The sequence below is a fragment of the Columba livia genome, chromosome 2, assembly GCF_036013475.1.
Source record: "Columba livia isolate bColLiv1 breed racing homer chromosome 2, bColLiv1.pat.W.v2, whole genome shotgun sequence".
NCBI lineage: Eukaryota > Metazoa > Chordata > Aves > Columbiformes > Columbidae > Columba > Columba livia.
The window spans coordinates 118,733,611-118,750,896 of record NC_088603.1 but is presented as its reverse complement, the minus strand read 5'-3'; the positions used below and the strand labels follow the sequence as shown (position 1 = coordinate 118,750,896).

General features: G+C 39.3%; 1 protein-coding gene, 1 long non-coding RNA gene and 1 other non-coding gene across 6 annotated transcripts in view; all 3 read right to left on the bottom strand.

Annotated features, from left to right (window-relative positions):
* The window catches only part of UBE2V2 (ubiquitin conjugating enzyme E2 V2), a 39,363-nt gene that overhangs the window by 17,933 nt on the left and 4,144 nt on the right, over positions 1–17,286 (bottom strand). Inside the window, exon 1 of one of the 4 annotated variants that reach the window (XM_065050200.1) lies at positions 11,190–11,348. The exons of 1 other annotated variant lie outside the window; for it this stretch is intronic. In XM_065050200.1, the coding sequence (XP_064906272.1) occupies positions 11,190–11,205 (16 nt within the window). In that variant the 5' untranslated portion in view covers positions 11,206–11,348. 4 annotated transcript variants of the gene reach the window in all.
* Positions 1,192–11,163, bottom strand: LOC135578616 (uncharacterized). Its single transcript, XR_010470555.1, has 2 exons — positions 2,494–11,163; positions 1,192–2,439 (listed from the first exon to the last, which is right to left on the bottom strand). It is a non-coding gene; the product is annotated as an uncharacterized LOC135578616 (long non-coding RNA).
* Positions 16,334–16,406, bottom strand: TRNAA-AGC (transfer RNA alanine (anticodon AGC)). The gene has a single exon. It is a non-coding gene; the product is annotated as a tRNA-Ala (tRNA).

Below are 17,286 nucleotides of genomic sequence, written 5' to 3'. Positions count from 1 at the left end.
CTGTCTATCAGTAGTATTCGTAAGGCTACATTTACCATACACTATTTTTGTCTACTTTCCTTGAGCAACTATGTCCCAAAGGAATGAAATTTGGGCAACGGAATATTCTGCATTAACAGTTTTTAACTTCAATTGGGAGAGTACTATGTTATAACGGTGTAATGAAGGTACGTAGCAGCAACGTGTGGTCCATACGCATTGAACAGGATTGTGAATAAGGTACTAAGCAATTCTAGCATGTATGGATGAAACACCACATAACGCAAGTATAATATTTTTAAAGGAACATTCCAGTCATCACTGATTTTGTCACATAAAAACAAAAAGATGCACTTCTATCAATGATAACAGAATACAGAGGAACTTTATTAAAGTCACTCAGTACAGAAAGATGACATAAAAAGACAACAGATATCAGAGACCCTAGAGCAGTCTGTCTTTCCAAAACTAACCATGGGAAACCCCTCAAAAAAAGTGATCTCAAATGCTTTCTTCTCCATTTTGCTAGTGTCTAAATTATGTACTGTGTCAATCAGTTGACCAGAGATTTGTCATGACTGTCCACAACTGGCAAAGCTGGAAGCAACAGCAGTTTAGAGTTGCAGACTCATGAAGACTGACTAACTAAGCTTTCTCTGTGGAAAAATTCTAGCAACAGAAGTTCAAAAATAAAAACAAGTCTGACGTAACCAGGTAAAAATCCATTTCCATGCAAAATGAAATTATTCATCCCAAAACAAATAGACAAACAAGATGACTAACTACCAGAATTAATGAGTACCAGCTAAGTTTTTATAACTCAAGTAAACAGATGTACATCGATGAAAAGGTATACATCAAATAGTTATTTATGCAATGTGTTCAATTTTTCTCATAATTTAAAGCCAGTTTTGCTACAACCCTAGACATTAGAAAACTGTCATCTTGCAAGAATTAAAGAAATCACCTGTACTCAACAGAACTGGTAAGAACTAAATGGCTTATTCCACTACTTTGCAGGACTAAAATTATGTATATATTTATATAAAACGTAATATATTTGACTATGCAGGAGCTCTGTAACTGGTTAACTTCTTTTGCCTTTCACAATATTTAAAATTTTTTAAAAAATTAAAGCACACAGGTTGAAAGACTTTGAGGATGTGCAGTTCTAGGAACTATGTTGATGTTAAAGTATGCATTTCATCAGTCTTTTTGGTTTTTTTTTTTCCTTATGAAGTCACATCACTTGCCAAGGAACATTTCCCAGTAGAAGCCAAGAAACAGTCACAGCAGTACGGAAGTTATAAACTTTCATCTTAAAACCTACCTTTCAGCTAAAGCTAACCAAACTAGTCTTCCTTTTCAGAATTACACTGGTGATAATTTCTATTTATTTCACTTAAATGAAATCTTACCTTTGTTGGTATCTTAACAGACACCACTCAAAACTGAAGTTAGGCTCCATGAAAACAACTTCAACGGGAACTTCTTTCATATTTGGGTCTGGCCATGGTCATAAATGTTTGATACATAGCTTGTGTTAAGAAGGTAGCTAATGAGAAACTATATTAATACAGCAGAAGCCTCGGTCATTTATTGCAACCCAGCACGCGCATTTTGGCTGAGAGGAAAAGGTCTGGAGGGGTGTAGGAGTATTTATATATTTAGGGTAGGGCACAAACACTACTGTTTAAAACAACAGTAATGTCATTGAAGACAGAACACAGATTTACAGAAGTCAATTTCTTTCCTTTTTCTTTCAGTTTCATTATGCCTATTCATACCATTAAGACACTGTCAGTTATCTACCACCCATAATAATTGGAAATGATAAATTACAAACAAAATGATATTTACAATGTTGACCTGTTCTTCGCAGTAATAGTTCTAGTTGCCCTGCGTTAAAATTTGTATTTAATAGAACTTAAGCTGCTCCATCTCATATTTCACGTTCAGGTGCCAAATACAGTACAACAGGTCTTCAAAGGAAAACAGAACCTTATACTTGCATGATTAGGGACAGGAAGACTCCAAACTTGGAAAGAAAAAGCCGTAAGCACAAGTATGATCTACTACCTGTCAGCTCCCACATTCAAGGCTGAGCCCACCTCAGAAGCATTTGGTGGTATCCAAAGCTCTCATTTCACTATCACACACATCTTACCAGCTGCACTCACAAAACAGAGAACGTAGTATATAGTGATGGACAGCCTCACAAGGACGGAGAGGTAGTAATAGCAGCTCACTTTACACAGCCACAGCTTTGCATTTAATTAAAAAATAGTATATTTACACACCAGGAAATCCTAATGAAGCTTTCAGTATATGAACAATACTAATGTTTATCTAGTTTGGGAGGTGGGAAGGGAAGAAGCAAGTTTCTAAAGATCTGAGCACTAGCAGTTGATGTCACAAACACACCTGATGTCACAAACACACCTGATGTCACAAACACACCTGATGTCACAAACACACCTGATGTCACAAACACACCTGATGTCACAAACACACCTTAAAACAGCTTAAACCACAAATTCTTATGCTGAAGTAAGAGATCTCAGCATTTTAAAACTGCAAAAGCAACGCCAGTTTATTTTATGTTTCAGTTGCTGTTGGTTTCAAAGTAAGAATGACAAGATCTCAGACTCGACTTCTGCAGGAGAGTGGGCATTTCAAGTGTTTAACTTCATAAGAAAAATTATGTGCAATTTCAGGTTTCATTAATTCTGTTTTTAATTATGAGAAGTTACTAGCAGAACAATAGCTCCACTGTCATAGCATCTTCACCTAGGAAGTCCTCCCTACTTTTCTCTGATCCTGCCTCTTAAGTAACCAGAATAAAGTGAGCTAACTGCTCCTAGTCATTTTGAGTTATACCATTCTGTTTGATAATTAATCAGATTATTTACTCAAGATAGCCTTGTGGAGGGGACTCTTCCTGCAATGGTCAACGTCCTCCAGGAAAATATCGTATCTGTTTAGTTTTTATTCACTTCTAACCATGATCATGGCCACTCCACTTCCCTGCTCCCCATTGTCACCCCTTTCCCAGAAGGGCAGCAGACCAGGAGACATGGCTGCCATTTTCTTATGAAGTTACATCACTTGCCGAGGAACACTTCCCAGCAGGAGCCAAGAAACAGTCACAGCAGTATGCTCTTCCACCCTCCCACCAGCACCCAAGCAGAAGACATTTCTCTCAAATCCAGGCAAGTTTTTTCCCATTCTCCACCATCTCTCCTTACCAAGATTCACGCCTCGCTGAAAACCTCCATTCCTCATCTCCTGCAGACCTATTTCCAAATACCCTCTTCACTCTCCTGATGTTTTACGTAGCAACAATACTCTAAACATCCTAAAGTTGTACGAGGTACAACAGTAAGTAAGAGCCATGGTATGTACGTTAGTGAGGAGCAGCACAGAGAGCAGGTAAGACTGGATATATGCGCACACAGAATACAGTCCAGATCTGAGAAAACCTCCAACTGAACTCAATTGTTTTAGCAAGGATACAACAACAGTTACAGTTCCTTTCAGCCTATCTTTGCATTTTCATACAAATACAATCATCTTGAGAACAGTTACTGGCATGAAATTACTAATGGTGCTCATATAAACTGCACTTACATAGAAGCTTGGTCCACTACAGACACATATGTTGTTAGACTACAAAACAGTGAAGGCACAAGCAAGCTCTTAGTACAAAAACGAAGAGAAAAAAAAATAAACACCTTGAAAAAGCTCACACACAAGGTTTAAATAATTAAAATATCTCATAAAAAAAACCTCAAAAAAACCAGTCAGCACACCAGTAGAAAACCATAGTATAAAAACCACCGACTGCAGTCTTAAAAGACAATTTGTGTCAATTGTGTAAAACTCATTTTACAAATTTGCACCAATTATAGCTGCACAAATTTAACAGTCTATATTATACCTAAGTGCAAGCTTTCTGTTATAAACAAGACCATCGCTACCTTGGAGTTTAGCTACATCAAACACTGCATGTCCAGTTGTGCCCAACCATAAGAAAAAACATCCAAAAATTAAACACTTAAGTCACTAAACAGCACATCAATTGACATCCAAGCTGTTTTGGTGAAGGGTGGAAATGCATAGGCTGACTACGTTTTAAAAGTTAAACTCTTTATAGGAAATCACTGCATGAAACACAGATGAGATATTAAATGGTTCAACTATCTTCCCATATGTTTTGGTATAATATATGAAGTGACAGATTACAAAAAATGACACACTGTGATGCTTAGCAAATTGAGAATTTTATTGCTGTTTCATTTTGTACTAAACAACACAAGGCAGGAAGCCAATAAAGAGGAGTTAGAAAAGATACCTGTCACCTCAAAAACCACCAGCAATATTAATTGTGATTTAACAGACTAAGGAATCAAGATTTTATCAGACAAATCTTTCCAATTACTCTCCTCAGAAACTAAAAAAAAAACAAAAACAAAAAAACAAAAACAACCCAAAAAAACACCAAACATACCCTTGCTTAGTGCAAATTAAGCTATTAAAAACAAAGTTAAATAAAGGCATGAAAAGCAAAAGGAAAGGTATACTGGCAAAAAGACTCAATTTTTGAAAGTTTTTTTTTAAACCTGAGATAGTGTTGGCAGAGAGGAAAAAGGATTTCAAATACATACTTTTTAAGGTACCTTTTAAAGTAAGATGACATAAAAAATTTGTTTCAGACAAAGGGGACAGGAAAAGTGGGAGATTAGAGGAACCCAGAAAAGGCCAATATCTCTTGTCACAAAGTCGTTTTCACAGGGTCTGTTTCAACAGTAAAAATACGTGTGACCCAGATAACAAGAGTAGCATCAAGGACTTAGTTTAGCAAAGCTGTAAAGCTGTCTAAAACGGGTTACAAGCCATTGATTAGCAAACAGTTGTTCTAAGACTTGCATGAAGGTCCTTTCCAACATGACTCAGCACCCACCCACAGTCCAAAACATGAAGATCCTTTATCAATGTAAACCAAATAATGAGATCCATTATTATTCTTTCGAACTGCCATTATGTTATTTTCCTACATGAGTCTTGACAGTCATATTTCAGCCTGCTATTGTCTATATGGCATATCTCAAAAGTTCAAATTACTTAATATTTACATATGACATATTCCACTCCAGTGAGAAGAAAGCTTACAACTTCATCCTTGAAAAAAGTTCTAAGTTATATGAATAAAACTGGACACTTTATTATTACTATATTGGTATCCTGAGTAAAGGACATTATATGTATTGGAAAAAATGTTTTTGATCTACTCAAGCAAAATTCAAACCCATGCAACTATCCAGTTATGAATAGTTACAAATGCAATCAAAGGTGATTTTTTTTCTTAGTGCATTTCAAATGTCTAATGCAACAATTTTTAAAAAGGGGATACTGAGTCTACCTAGATGTTAGGCATAATTTTTCAGACAATGTTTTTTAAATCTAGTTGAAGCTTCTCATCCTTCTGAAATAAAGGATTAATTTAGAGCTCTGAAGTTCTAAGTGTTGAAGGCTCCATTTGTTCCAAAATGCTAACTAGAAATGATTTAGAGTCACGTACTTAAGGCACCACACATTTTTGAAAAGGCTGTAAAACAGAAGCTCATGTTATTCAGAACCAGTCTAACAGATTCATAGTCGTAAGTTTTTGCCCTGATGTATTGATTTTATTCAAAATATTGTTTGATTTATATCTCATTAGTGTCTTCCAAATGACAAATACAAAGAAAAACATTCTTCTGCGCAAGGCAGCATATAGCAAAACCCTTCTGAGTACAGCTTAAACCAAGAATATTTTGAATACTTCCCCAATAGCACTTTCTTGTCTTTCCACAACACGTGCTGAGCTTCCCACAGTGTAGTTGAGACAGCAAGGCAACAAAAATCTAAGTTACATGAGTAGCTGAAGCTGATCTAGGACCTTGCATCAAGTTTTGTTTGGATAAAACACAAGCTATAGTCTAGGAAAATACATGTAAGAGTAGGGAGAGAGAGGAGGAAGGGTCCGTCAACAAAATGAGGCTGAACAGTTTCACATCATGTACTTAACACTGCCTTTGGAAAAATCTTCTGTAAGGCAAAACACACAACATTACCAAATATGTATGTAATTCAACTCCAGCAACTATTCATAAGATTTGGCAATCTTATTCTCACACATGAGAATTCTTCTCATCCATGCTCAGATTGATAGTATGGACCATCTGCCTCCAACTGCTGAAAGGCAGTTCTTCCTGTACCTCTGTGTGTTGTATGTTCATCCAGGCTAAAATTTCCCAGGATTGTGCAAAATAGCTTAGGAAATGGGCTTTCATACTATGCCTGATAACATCCTTGAATTTCAAACAAACTCTTAAACAAATAGAAGATTACTAAGCAGGCCACTTTTTTATCTCAGAAGTAAGGTGTTTAGCCTGTGAGCATACTCTTACACAGTTACTGGGCTTATATTTAAAGACAGAGTTGTAAAATAACAGCAACAAAGACCGGAAAACACGCAAAGCTTCAAGAAGAAATATATGCCTATATATGCCACAGAGCTGAAAAGAACTGATGGTCTATATATAGTTTAAAAGTCCTTTGTAAGCCAGATTGTTCTCAACTCAGCTGAAGCACATCTAAATTATTTGTGGCTTGCCAAAATGTTTTCAAGCAAGCAGAACAATCACAGTTGCAATTCCTTGTGCATAGGACAGGATGGAAAAATGCCCCACACAGAGTGCTTGCTGCCTCATAGAATACAGTACTTGACTTCTTTTGTTTTGTATGATTACTTGCAGCTTCAAGAAGTCTGTGCTTATAAGGACTGTAAAATTCTAAACAGCTTTTAAACTGACTTCTTGGACAGGTTCTGGATAAGTGAACAATGTGATGGAGTCATAATAGAGAAAAAGGGAGGGAGCAATAACATCCTCAAAGATAAAACATACTAAATAAAAAATAGACAACTACTTCCTCCACAAGGAAAGAAAGAATAGGGAAATGGGCATCCAACAGTTCAGAGGAAAAGAGAAGCCTACCTGCACAGAGTTTAACACACAAGTTTTCTAGAGATGAAGCTTAAAATACCCCAACTCCTATATGGAAAAAAATAGTTTTTAAAACATTACTTCTACATCCCACTTATGAATACAGGTTATGGTAATCCATCAGTCTCTACCCCACTAAGCACAGGATAGATAACAGCTTGATTTGAAATGAAGAGTTGCAAAGGATTTAAGGGAAAGCATTATGAAACAGTATCTCAAATTATGGAATCTTTTCCAATGGAGGATTTTAGGAAAAAAAAAAAAGTTCTTAAAAACAAAACAGAAACAACAACAAAAACCCCAGTCATCAGGAAAGATACAGTCAGTCCTTGCTGCAAAGCTCAGGGAGTTAAGAATGAATTCACTCACAACCACTTCCAGTCCTTCATTTTTAATATCATCTTCCTTACAGCTGCAGTCATGCACACTTAGAACTGCTTTCACCAGCACTAAATGTTTGCAAATAGAAGTTAAAAAAACAAACTTAAGAAAACAAGGCACTGACATGGACCACTGTGCCGTTTCTATTCAATCAATGACATGTAAATTCGAAGGCAAATAAAATTTTGCATGGGTAACATAAGTCACATAAAGAAGCCAATTAATCCTTAAAGACTATAATATCTCAAAATGAGAAATACCGATTTTACAGAAAAAAATACTTGTGTGGAATCTAGCTGTGCCCCTCCAAAGACACTAAGCATGCTTTCAATAGAGGTTACTGGTGACTACATACTAGAAGTAAATCAGGAATCTCACATAGAATTGCTAACTGTAGATCAGTCAGTTTTCTTCCCCTGAGTGCAGTTTCAGCAAACCAACAGGAATTTTCATTAAGTGAGCCCCATTCACCCTCCCCCAAGCTACTGAAGCCCTGGGTTGAAGGGGAAGGAGACAAAAGCTTTAGCAGCCTGTAGTGAGAGCAGAGTATTAGACACTGCTGCCTTAATCTCATCTTTTCACACATAAGTTCTAACCACATAGTGACATGATCACTGTTTTTAGGAAACATTCACATTTTAGCTAGATACCTTATGTGTATAGGATATAGATGTAATTTTAAGTAAAACACAAATTATGGACAAGCAGAAATTAACTCCTGAATTAACTTATTTTAATTATGTTATTGGTCTATTTCTTTCTCTCAAGTTACACAAGTAATTTTAAATGGCATGCTTTGGTAAATCATTTCTTTTGACCTGACACTATGTTTAATTACATCTTCTGCTCTGTATTTTCAAAGATGTCAATAGAATAAATCTCCAGATAACCAATATGAAATTGGCTGATCATATCAACAACAGCTGTTCTCTTTTTTAAAAAATTACTTGTTTTTTCCAAGACCTCCAGCAGGACCCATACAAACAACTCAAATCCAGCTTCAAGCAGAAGCAGTTGCAATATTAGAAGATCAATCAAACTGTAGCTTACAAATGTCAGTTTCTAGGATACGTAATATTTACATGTAAAATCAATCAATATAGATTATTTTAGAAAGCAGGTAAGATACTTATTTGGAAACAATATAATGCTGACATACATAGTTTCTTTACCACATGTTACAGAACAGCTACTTTCAAAGTAAATTACCTGTTGTTAAAGGCATGCCATTTTTTTACAAGATTGTTCAAAGAACTAGTGAGCCCAGGAAAGGAATTTCTGGGATAAAACTAGAGACAGTTGACCTTAGTGAAAGTTTTCCTGTTGACTTCCTTGGGGCTAGAATTTAATTCCTGGACTTTATGCAACCAAAACATTAATTTTTTTTTCTGAAATAAATGATTAAGTTGAACTTTACAGCAAGAGCAGATGAAAAAATCACAGAGCTATGTAGAGTTAAATCTTACATCTATAGTAAATCATTCCCTTCCCTGCTCCACAAATGGGTATAACACAGCTTCCTGACAAGGGCAGTTCTGAATGAAGTCTTAAAAAAAAAAAAATATCTAAATTTCTGTGTATTATGTGGAAAGAACAGAACAAACATCCCCAGCCCCCCAAATCTATGCATATACCAATGAAAAGACAAGAGTATTTTCACCACAGGAACAAGTATTTTGCTTTAGAAGCACTGACTAATTTTTCCAGCATTTTTTTGGATGATTCTGTCTGCTCGCTTCATTTTAATACAATTTCATTTACTGAACAATGCATATATACATACAGGACTAGCACTTCACATTTTTCGGAACAGATAAATGTACAAATAGTTTTCTACATCTCCGTCTTTTTTTGAATTCTAGGTGTGCCTATATTTCTGAGACAAAATCACACTGAGTAAGCATATATAGGAGATTTTAAAATATCACATGCAAAACTTTAAAGACCATTTATAGCAGTAAAACTGAGAAAGCTTAGTAAAAAAATATTTCTTCTTATAGAGCTGAATGTTCTGTAGGAAGAAAATAGCTTTTCATACTATGCAATTTTTTTAGTATCTGACATTCTGCTCTAGCCAGGTTGAATGGACTGTGATGTGAAACGCCAATGCTCAATACACATGACCTAAACCAACTTTACTTCCTGTGCACGATGAGAAAACTCAGGCCAGATCCCAGACATAAGCTGAAGTCTTTTGGAGTTGCTAGGTAATAAAACTAACAATAAAATCCTTTGAAACTTAAACACAAGGAAGTATGGCAATACATTTTAACAAAACAAAATTCAGTAATTCATAGCCAAGTAAATACTTTAGTTTCTCTCATATATCCATTCTAGCTCAGCTTATCATAGGCAAGAGCGTCTCTTTTTGGACTTCTCTTTCACAGTATTGGAAAAGCTGCTCTATGCCCCAATTTGTTGTAACTTTACTAAATTCCACTCTATAAATCTCACATCCCCAAATGCACATTACCAATTGGAGAGGACTCTCCTGTTCCAAAAAAACTCCCCAAGCCCTCCTCACAGAAACAGCAGTAGGGTACCCAAATCAGTTTCAATACATGGATGTTTCTTCTGTTCTGTTATAGTCTCAGTCCTCCAATGATCCAATGGATTGGAAGCAGAAATAAATTAGTGGCCAATGTTCACCTTAGACTGACCACTGAAGTCAATTCATTCCTCAGTCCTGAGTACTGCCAATCCCATTTATAAAGACTCAGGGATGAGAGAAGGGGAAATGAGGCCCTGAAGACTTCAGCTTTTTGTACCAGGGAAAGCTTATTTTATATTTCAAGCCTCTAATTAAATTAAACTGTGACAGTATAACTGTGTTCTTAAACTTCTGCATTTAGTATTTGAAACAATATTCTTGTCCCTTTCTTCTTCACCACCTTCCATGATAGTCTTCCATGCAAATACTCAACACATGCTATACTGGTTGCTGATATAGGATTCCTGGGATGACTTGCAGCTCTTTTCCCTTCCACTTGCCTATACGAGAGACTGTTTAGCTCCAAAGCTCATCTAGTAAAAGAGAACAAGATGCTTCACTCCTCTTCCCCCCTTATGCTGCAGTCACCACCAAACTGAAGTACCTTTGCCCCAGAACACCACATAGGCCTGACCTCTTCCCCCCTGCATCAAGAGGAAAAAAGGAAAATCCCCTCATTTTAGACAGTGCTATACCATGACTTCTATACTCACCAGATGGTACATCAGCACTCAGCACAAACTATTGAATCATATAACTGTTTTGGTCAGAAGAGACCTCAGGGTCATCAAGTCCAGCCATAACTTAACTACAGCACTAGAACATGTCCCTAAGAACCAATCTTTTTACTCCAGCATTTTTACCAAGCTAGTGATAGCTACCAGGCTAGTGATATGCTCTATACACACACACACATCTATCCATTCTTGTCGCTCAGCAGGTGAAAGTCTCCTCCAGCACCCCACTACGTTCATTACAGAAAATGGAGCCACTCATCCCACCATTCATCCCTTAGGCCAAGCTCTCACAGGACTATCGCTGCCCTACAGACGGGAGAGATCAGCCTGGAACATAACTTTGCCCGGCGGCCCTAGGGCTTCCCTTTTCCTCGTCAGAGGATAATGCCTCCCCGCTCCGGTCGCTCCCGTCAGAGAGGGTTCGCCCCCCTGCCTGCCCGCCCGCCCCGAAAAAGGAGACCCCTCCGGCCTTCACGGGGCGCCTCCCCAGCACCAGCCCAACGCCCCTCTTCCCCGCGCCAGCCCCAGGCCCACCGAGCCCCCCTCACAGACCTGTGGATCCAGCCATCTTGTCCAAACCCCCCCCGCCGGTCCGGGCCTGCACGCAACGCTCGTCACTTCCGCTTGACGCAACGCGTCACTTCCCACAGAGCAACAGCAGCAGCTCTGGAGCGCGGAAAAGGCACGGGGCGGGAAAGACGCGCGAGCGTCGGGGGCGGGGCCAAGGCGAGAGGGCGGGGCCGGACGGGGCGTGGCCAAGGAGAGGGGGCGGGACCCGAGCGGTGCCGGGGCCCCACACTGCGGGCCCGGCCGGTGGGGTTCCGCTGCGCTGCCTGCCGAGCCTGCGGCTCCCGGGCCTGCCCAAGGCGTCCGCTGCCGCTAGCGCCTTCCGCATCCTCCCCGGGATCCGCAGCCGCAGAGCGGCACCGCTTCTGGGGCGTGCTGGCAGGTACGGAGAGACGGCTTCTCTCACAGATCTCGGTGACAGCAGCGTCTGAGCGCGCCTCGTCAGCGCTCACCGAAGCCACCTGAAGACGTACGCAGGCCGAATGCACTCGAACCAGAAGCTCCCCGACCTGCGCTGCTAGTTAGCGCTGTACGGCCCCCAGGAGAGGGCTCCAGCCCGGACCCACACAGCCCCAGCACAGGGCTGCTGCCAGCAGCGGTTTTCTCACAAAAATGACTGTCCAGTACATGCCTCCCTAACCAGTGCCAACATCCATATGCTGTTTTATAAATACACTCAATTATTTGCTTTGCAATTTATAAAGAGAGAGTCTTAAACTCATAATTCTGGTAGAGATTTTAAAAAAAAAAGCAAGGATGCAAAATGTTTTTCCCCCAGCTACCCTCAAGCCTCTTCACTGATGGGAAGTCACTGCCACCCGTGGGCATAAACCAGTCTGCCTCCCCTTGTTTTTCCTTTGCTGGTTCATTGTAGATCAAACACAATAGCTGCTATCTGTGCATACATAAAAAATGATAAATCTGCCATAGCTTTTAGTTCTTCCATTGAGTTCTATTTCCTTTTATAAAGTCACTAGTTTTGACCCAATTTCTGTAACAGGAAAAAGCAGGAGTTTCACTATCTACATCACTAGAATTAGAAGCACACTTTACAAGTACAGTGAAACTATTTATTAAGTTGCATTTTAATGATATGTGGAGCTTCCTGTTGTCACAACAAGCTGATTTTAGGGACACTCTCCTGTAGCCTATTTCAATATTCTTTCAATGGAAACAGTAAAAACACTGAAAAAAAAAGTCAGCAATATTTAAAGATTTTTCTCTTCTATTAAAACACCACTGCAGAAAATATTGTGGCCCTGAACAGAAAAAAAAAAAGAAATACTATATGCATTGTCCCTCTTTTCCTAGTCTTTCTGTATGGGGATATAGCGGAAGACTTAGCAAGGTTAGTTAAATGTAAATACGCTCAAGTGACTTGCACCTGTCTGTACAAAAAGCACATACATCACACTAATTGTTTTACTGACCTTGTGTGCTTGATGAGCAGAACCTCTGTGTTAGATAACATAGGCCTGTGAGAAACTCTAGGCACCTTATCGCTATGGCTGAGATTCCTGCTTTGTTGTGAGAAAGATCAGGAGGCTGCGCCTGCCTGAAGCCTTGAAATACAGGCGAGCTCAGCAGGCCCAGTGATCTTCCAGCAGGGCTGAACTTACCAGCGTCTGCGTCCCCGCTGGTGTCACCTCTGCCTGGGAGCTCAGGTGTGGCTTCGGAGATCCCCCAGTAGAGAGGTAACTAAAATAAAACTTGCTCTTTGCAATGCATTCGTGGCCTCTGGCTCTTCTTGTGATGTGCCTGCGTTATGTGTACACACTTTCTTATCAAGAGCAAGTGCAAAAGGAACACTGGAGACCACTACACTAACTTCATGCACTGTAGTAACCCTGAATGCAGCCAGGAGGAGCAAAATGCATTTCCCCAGCCTGTGCTTCTATTTGCAGTAAAACCAGAAGCTGCTCAGCTCCAAGACCAGAAAGCAGCACCCAATGCCTGTGCACTTATTTTTTCAGAAGGATTCATCAAGTTTTTTTTAGGTGACCTTCTGCTGATAATGAATAGTGCACCTGTGTATCTTCTGAGACACAATACAAATATGTCTGTAAGCTTCCCAAACCAAAGCAAACTTGTATTCTATGAGTCTGAAAGAACACAGCAGACTTGCAGTCTACACCTGCCCACTAGATGTAGGACCCACCTGATGGTTAGCAGCAACAGACTATTTCAATACTAATTGTAACCACAGGAAACATAAAACAGGCCAAAAGGAGAAAAAAACATAAGGTCACGGGTGTCTGTGAGAAACCCTGTGCTGAATGACTCTAACAGCTGGTTTGTTTCACTCTTCTGATGGTGTGGGAAGTTTACTGGGAAAAAAAAACGAAGGATTTTTGCAACGTTGAACTTAAGAGGAAAAAGAGCTGACAACTAGAAGCTGAACACATTGAGTAGCGTGAGTTCCTTTTCTTCCAAACAATCAAGTGCCCACATGTGGTAGTGAAGTCACCTCTCACTCTCTTCAAAAATAAAGGAGTTCTTTGAAATACAAGTACTGCTTACAACTTGGTCAAAATAGGGTAATCATTATAGCAAAAAACTTCTATAAACTTTATTGTCAAATATCACACAGCATCCCTTGTAAGAAAACTTAGAATTTGATTATAGTAAAGCATTTGACACAGTCTCCCACAGCATCCTCGCTGCTAAACTGAGGAAGTGTGGTCTGGACGATCGGGTAGTGAGGTGGACTGTGAACTGGCTGAAGGGAAGAAGCCAGAGAGTTGTGGTCAATGGAGCAGAGTCTAGCTGGAGGCCTGTATCTAGTGGAGTGCCTCAGGGGTCAGTGCTGACACCAGTACTGCTCAATATATTCATCAATGACTTGGATGACGGAATAGAGCGCGCTGTCAGCAAGTTTGCTGATGACACCAAGCTGGGAGGAGTGGCTGACACGCCAGAAGGCTGTGCTGCCATCCAGCGAAACCTGGACAGGCTGGAGAGTTGGGCAGGGAAAACTTGAATGAAATATAACAAGGGCAAGTGTAGAGTTTTGCATCTGGGCAGGAACAACCCCAGGTTCCAGCACAAGTTAGGGAACAACCTGTTAGAGAGCAGTATAGGGGAAAAGGACCTGGGGATCCTGGTAGACAGCAGGATGACCATGAGCCAGCACTGTGCCCTTGTGGCCAGGAAGGCCAATGGCATCCTGGGGTGTATTAGAAGGGGGATGGTTAGTAGGTCAAGAGAGGTTCTCCTCCCCCTTTACTCTGCCCTGATGAGACCACACCTGGAATATTGTGTCCAGTTCTGGGCCCCTCAGTTCAAGAAGGACAGGGAACTGCTGAAAAGGGTCCAGCGTAGGGCAACAAAGATGATTAAGGCAGTGGAGCATCTCCCTTATGAGGAAAGGCTGAGGGAGCTGGGGCTCTTTAGCCTGGAGGAGACTGAGGGGTGACCTCATTAATGTCTATAAATGTGTAAAGGGTGAGTGTCACGAGGATGGAGCCAGGCTTTTCTTGGTGACAACCAATGATAAGACAAGGGGCAATGGGTATAAAATGGAACACAGGAGGTTCCATTTAGATTTGAGAAGAAACTTCTTCACGGTGAGGGTGAAGGGGCACTGGAACAGGCTGCCCAAGGAGATTGTGGAGTCTCCTTCTCTGGAGACATTCAAAACCCCCCTGGACGCCTTCCTGTGTAACCTCATCTAGGTGTTCCTGCTCCAGCAGGGGGATTGGACTGGATGATCTTTCGAGGTCCCTTCCAATCCCGAACATTCTGTGATTCTGTGTGCAGTACGCTCAGCTCAGAAAACCAATATACAACCACCATGTTGTGGAATAAATTTATTTAAAAGAAGCATTTCACAGAGTTGAGATTTTTGAGTGGAGACTCTACAGACAGCCCTCTTGCTGTAGAACACTGGAGAAAGAGTTACCAGATGATGGTCCACAAGATTCATCCTACCCCCGGAAAGATTTTCTGAGTAATATTTAGAACAAAGTATCAATAGAAGACAAGAAAGGAATAATTATTACCCTTTCTCAAGCTCCAGCAGACACCCACAGGATAACAGTAACTTCCAGCAAGTTTAGTACAAACAAATTTTTCACAGAATGAGTAACTAACTTGCGTAACTCATTTAAGCACAATATTATGCGAATGGCAGTCGTGGCCCCCGGTGAAAATGAGTCTGACACCGCTGACTTAATAGTCTCCAAGTCTCAATAGCTCTCTTCTCTTCAATATGTGGCAAATACAAGAGAAATAAGCAAATTCAATTTATATCCCACCCATCCAGAGGTTAACACCTTTCTGGTCATGTCATGGAAGGATCTCTAGGCCCCTTTACTTTCTCCACAGGTGCTACTTGTACACTGATATAGCACAGTGTCTCCGTATTTGAAACCTAGTTCACAATTTTTGTTTCCTGATTTCTATTTGCTTTAATATGTGTACTCCCAAGACCGTGACTGCACAAATTCATTGTATTTATAGGAAGTACATTTGGCTCATCTCCTCACGCTGCATCAACCTGGAAGTACAAGCAGTTAAATACCTGAATGAGCAATTAAGAAAATCAAATCAGAATTTTAAAAAGCCACATGAAGACTTAAAAAGTACAAGCATAGATCTACAGAGAAAATTTCCATGGTATTTCACAGATTTGAAAATTCACAAGCGAAGGACACAGTCTTGCTACCAGGAGTAAGAGAGTTATAGAATATTTAAGCACACTGTTTCTATTAAATAGCCTACACAGCCAAAATAGAACAAAAATAATGAATAATACAGCAGAAATACAAAATGTTCTTAATTATACACTAAATAATAATATAAATTTAACTAATAGATAATAAATCAAATATTTAAGTACACATTTAAAAAATACCTCATTTATTCTTCAATATAACTTGTTCATGCCGTTTATTATTGTAATAAAATGTCAGTAACTTTTGTTACTTCATGCAAAGTTTATATTGTTTCTCCCTGCATGCAAAAGGCCAAACACATGATTTTGAAAAGAAGAAAATGAAATATTTAAAACAATGTGTTAACTTTTTAAGATCACAATCATTTCAGGTTTCTTTATACCATTCTGCAAGAAAAATTCGGTGTCAATAGGAAAAGTTTTCAAATGCTGCAAAAATGTTGAAAATATGTATTGGAGAATGCGGGCATCGATCCCGCTACCTCTCGCATGCTAAGCGAGCGCTCTACCATTTGAGCTAATTCCCCAGCTGAAAAAAAAACCTTTGAATCTTACAGTTACACTCTGGACTTACAAGAGCTACAGTGCAGCCACATTTGACTGTTATAAATTCATTATTTCTTGCTGAGTCATTCTTTCCACTCACCAACAACTGACTGCAACTCGCAGCTGGAATCGTGTGATACATCTTTCAGCACACACACTACCAGAATAATCTTAATCTCTCTCTTTCGCAACATAAGTAAGTCTTTGTAATGTAGTTGTTTTCATACAAGAAGCTCTCCAGAAGATTGAGTTTATTTACAGGAAACCGAATGTGTTACTGAAAGAACCACTCCAACTTTTAGCGAACAACTGTTCCAATTTCAACAAGGAAACCCATGTTCTTTCCAATTTTCAAAGCATACACATTAAATACCTGTTCCATGAGACATTTAAGGGGTGAAAAATATTATATGCTTGATTGAAACAGAGTTTTATAGTCAAAGGCTATATATATAAATTTATATGTGGGTACGTGTAGAGATCTATATATACACGCACACACATATCCTTTTGGAAGGTGGCTGGTTCCTCTGGGATAACTGAGTCAAGTGAAATCAAAACAAATTTATTTTCCTTATTTATTACATTATTTTTCTTATATATTACCTCACCAAATGCACTTCCCTATAATTATTATGTAACTTCTAACGTCCTTAAAACACTGACATTCTGAAAAATGAACACAGCCAAGCATGACAAATGCTTGCATGATTTGATAAAGTCTACATCGTGGACAGGGAACATAATTATGTACAGTAACAGGCCATCTCTCACATTTTAATTTTCATTTTTAACTCAAAATGCAGATTTAGAGAGAGAGTTATCTATTACCGCTAATAATTCAATTGATATACTTGGAAA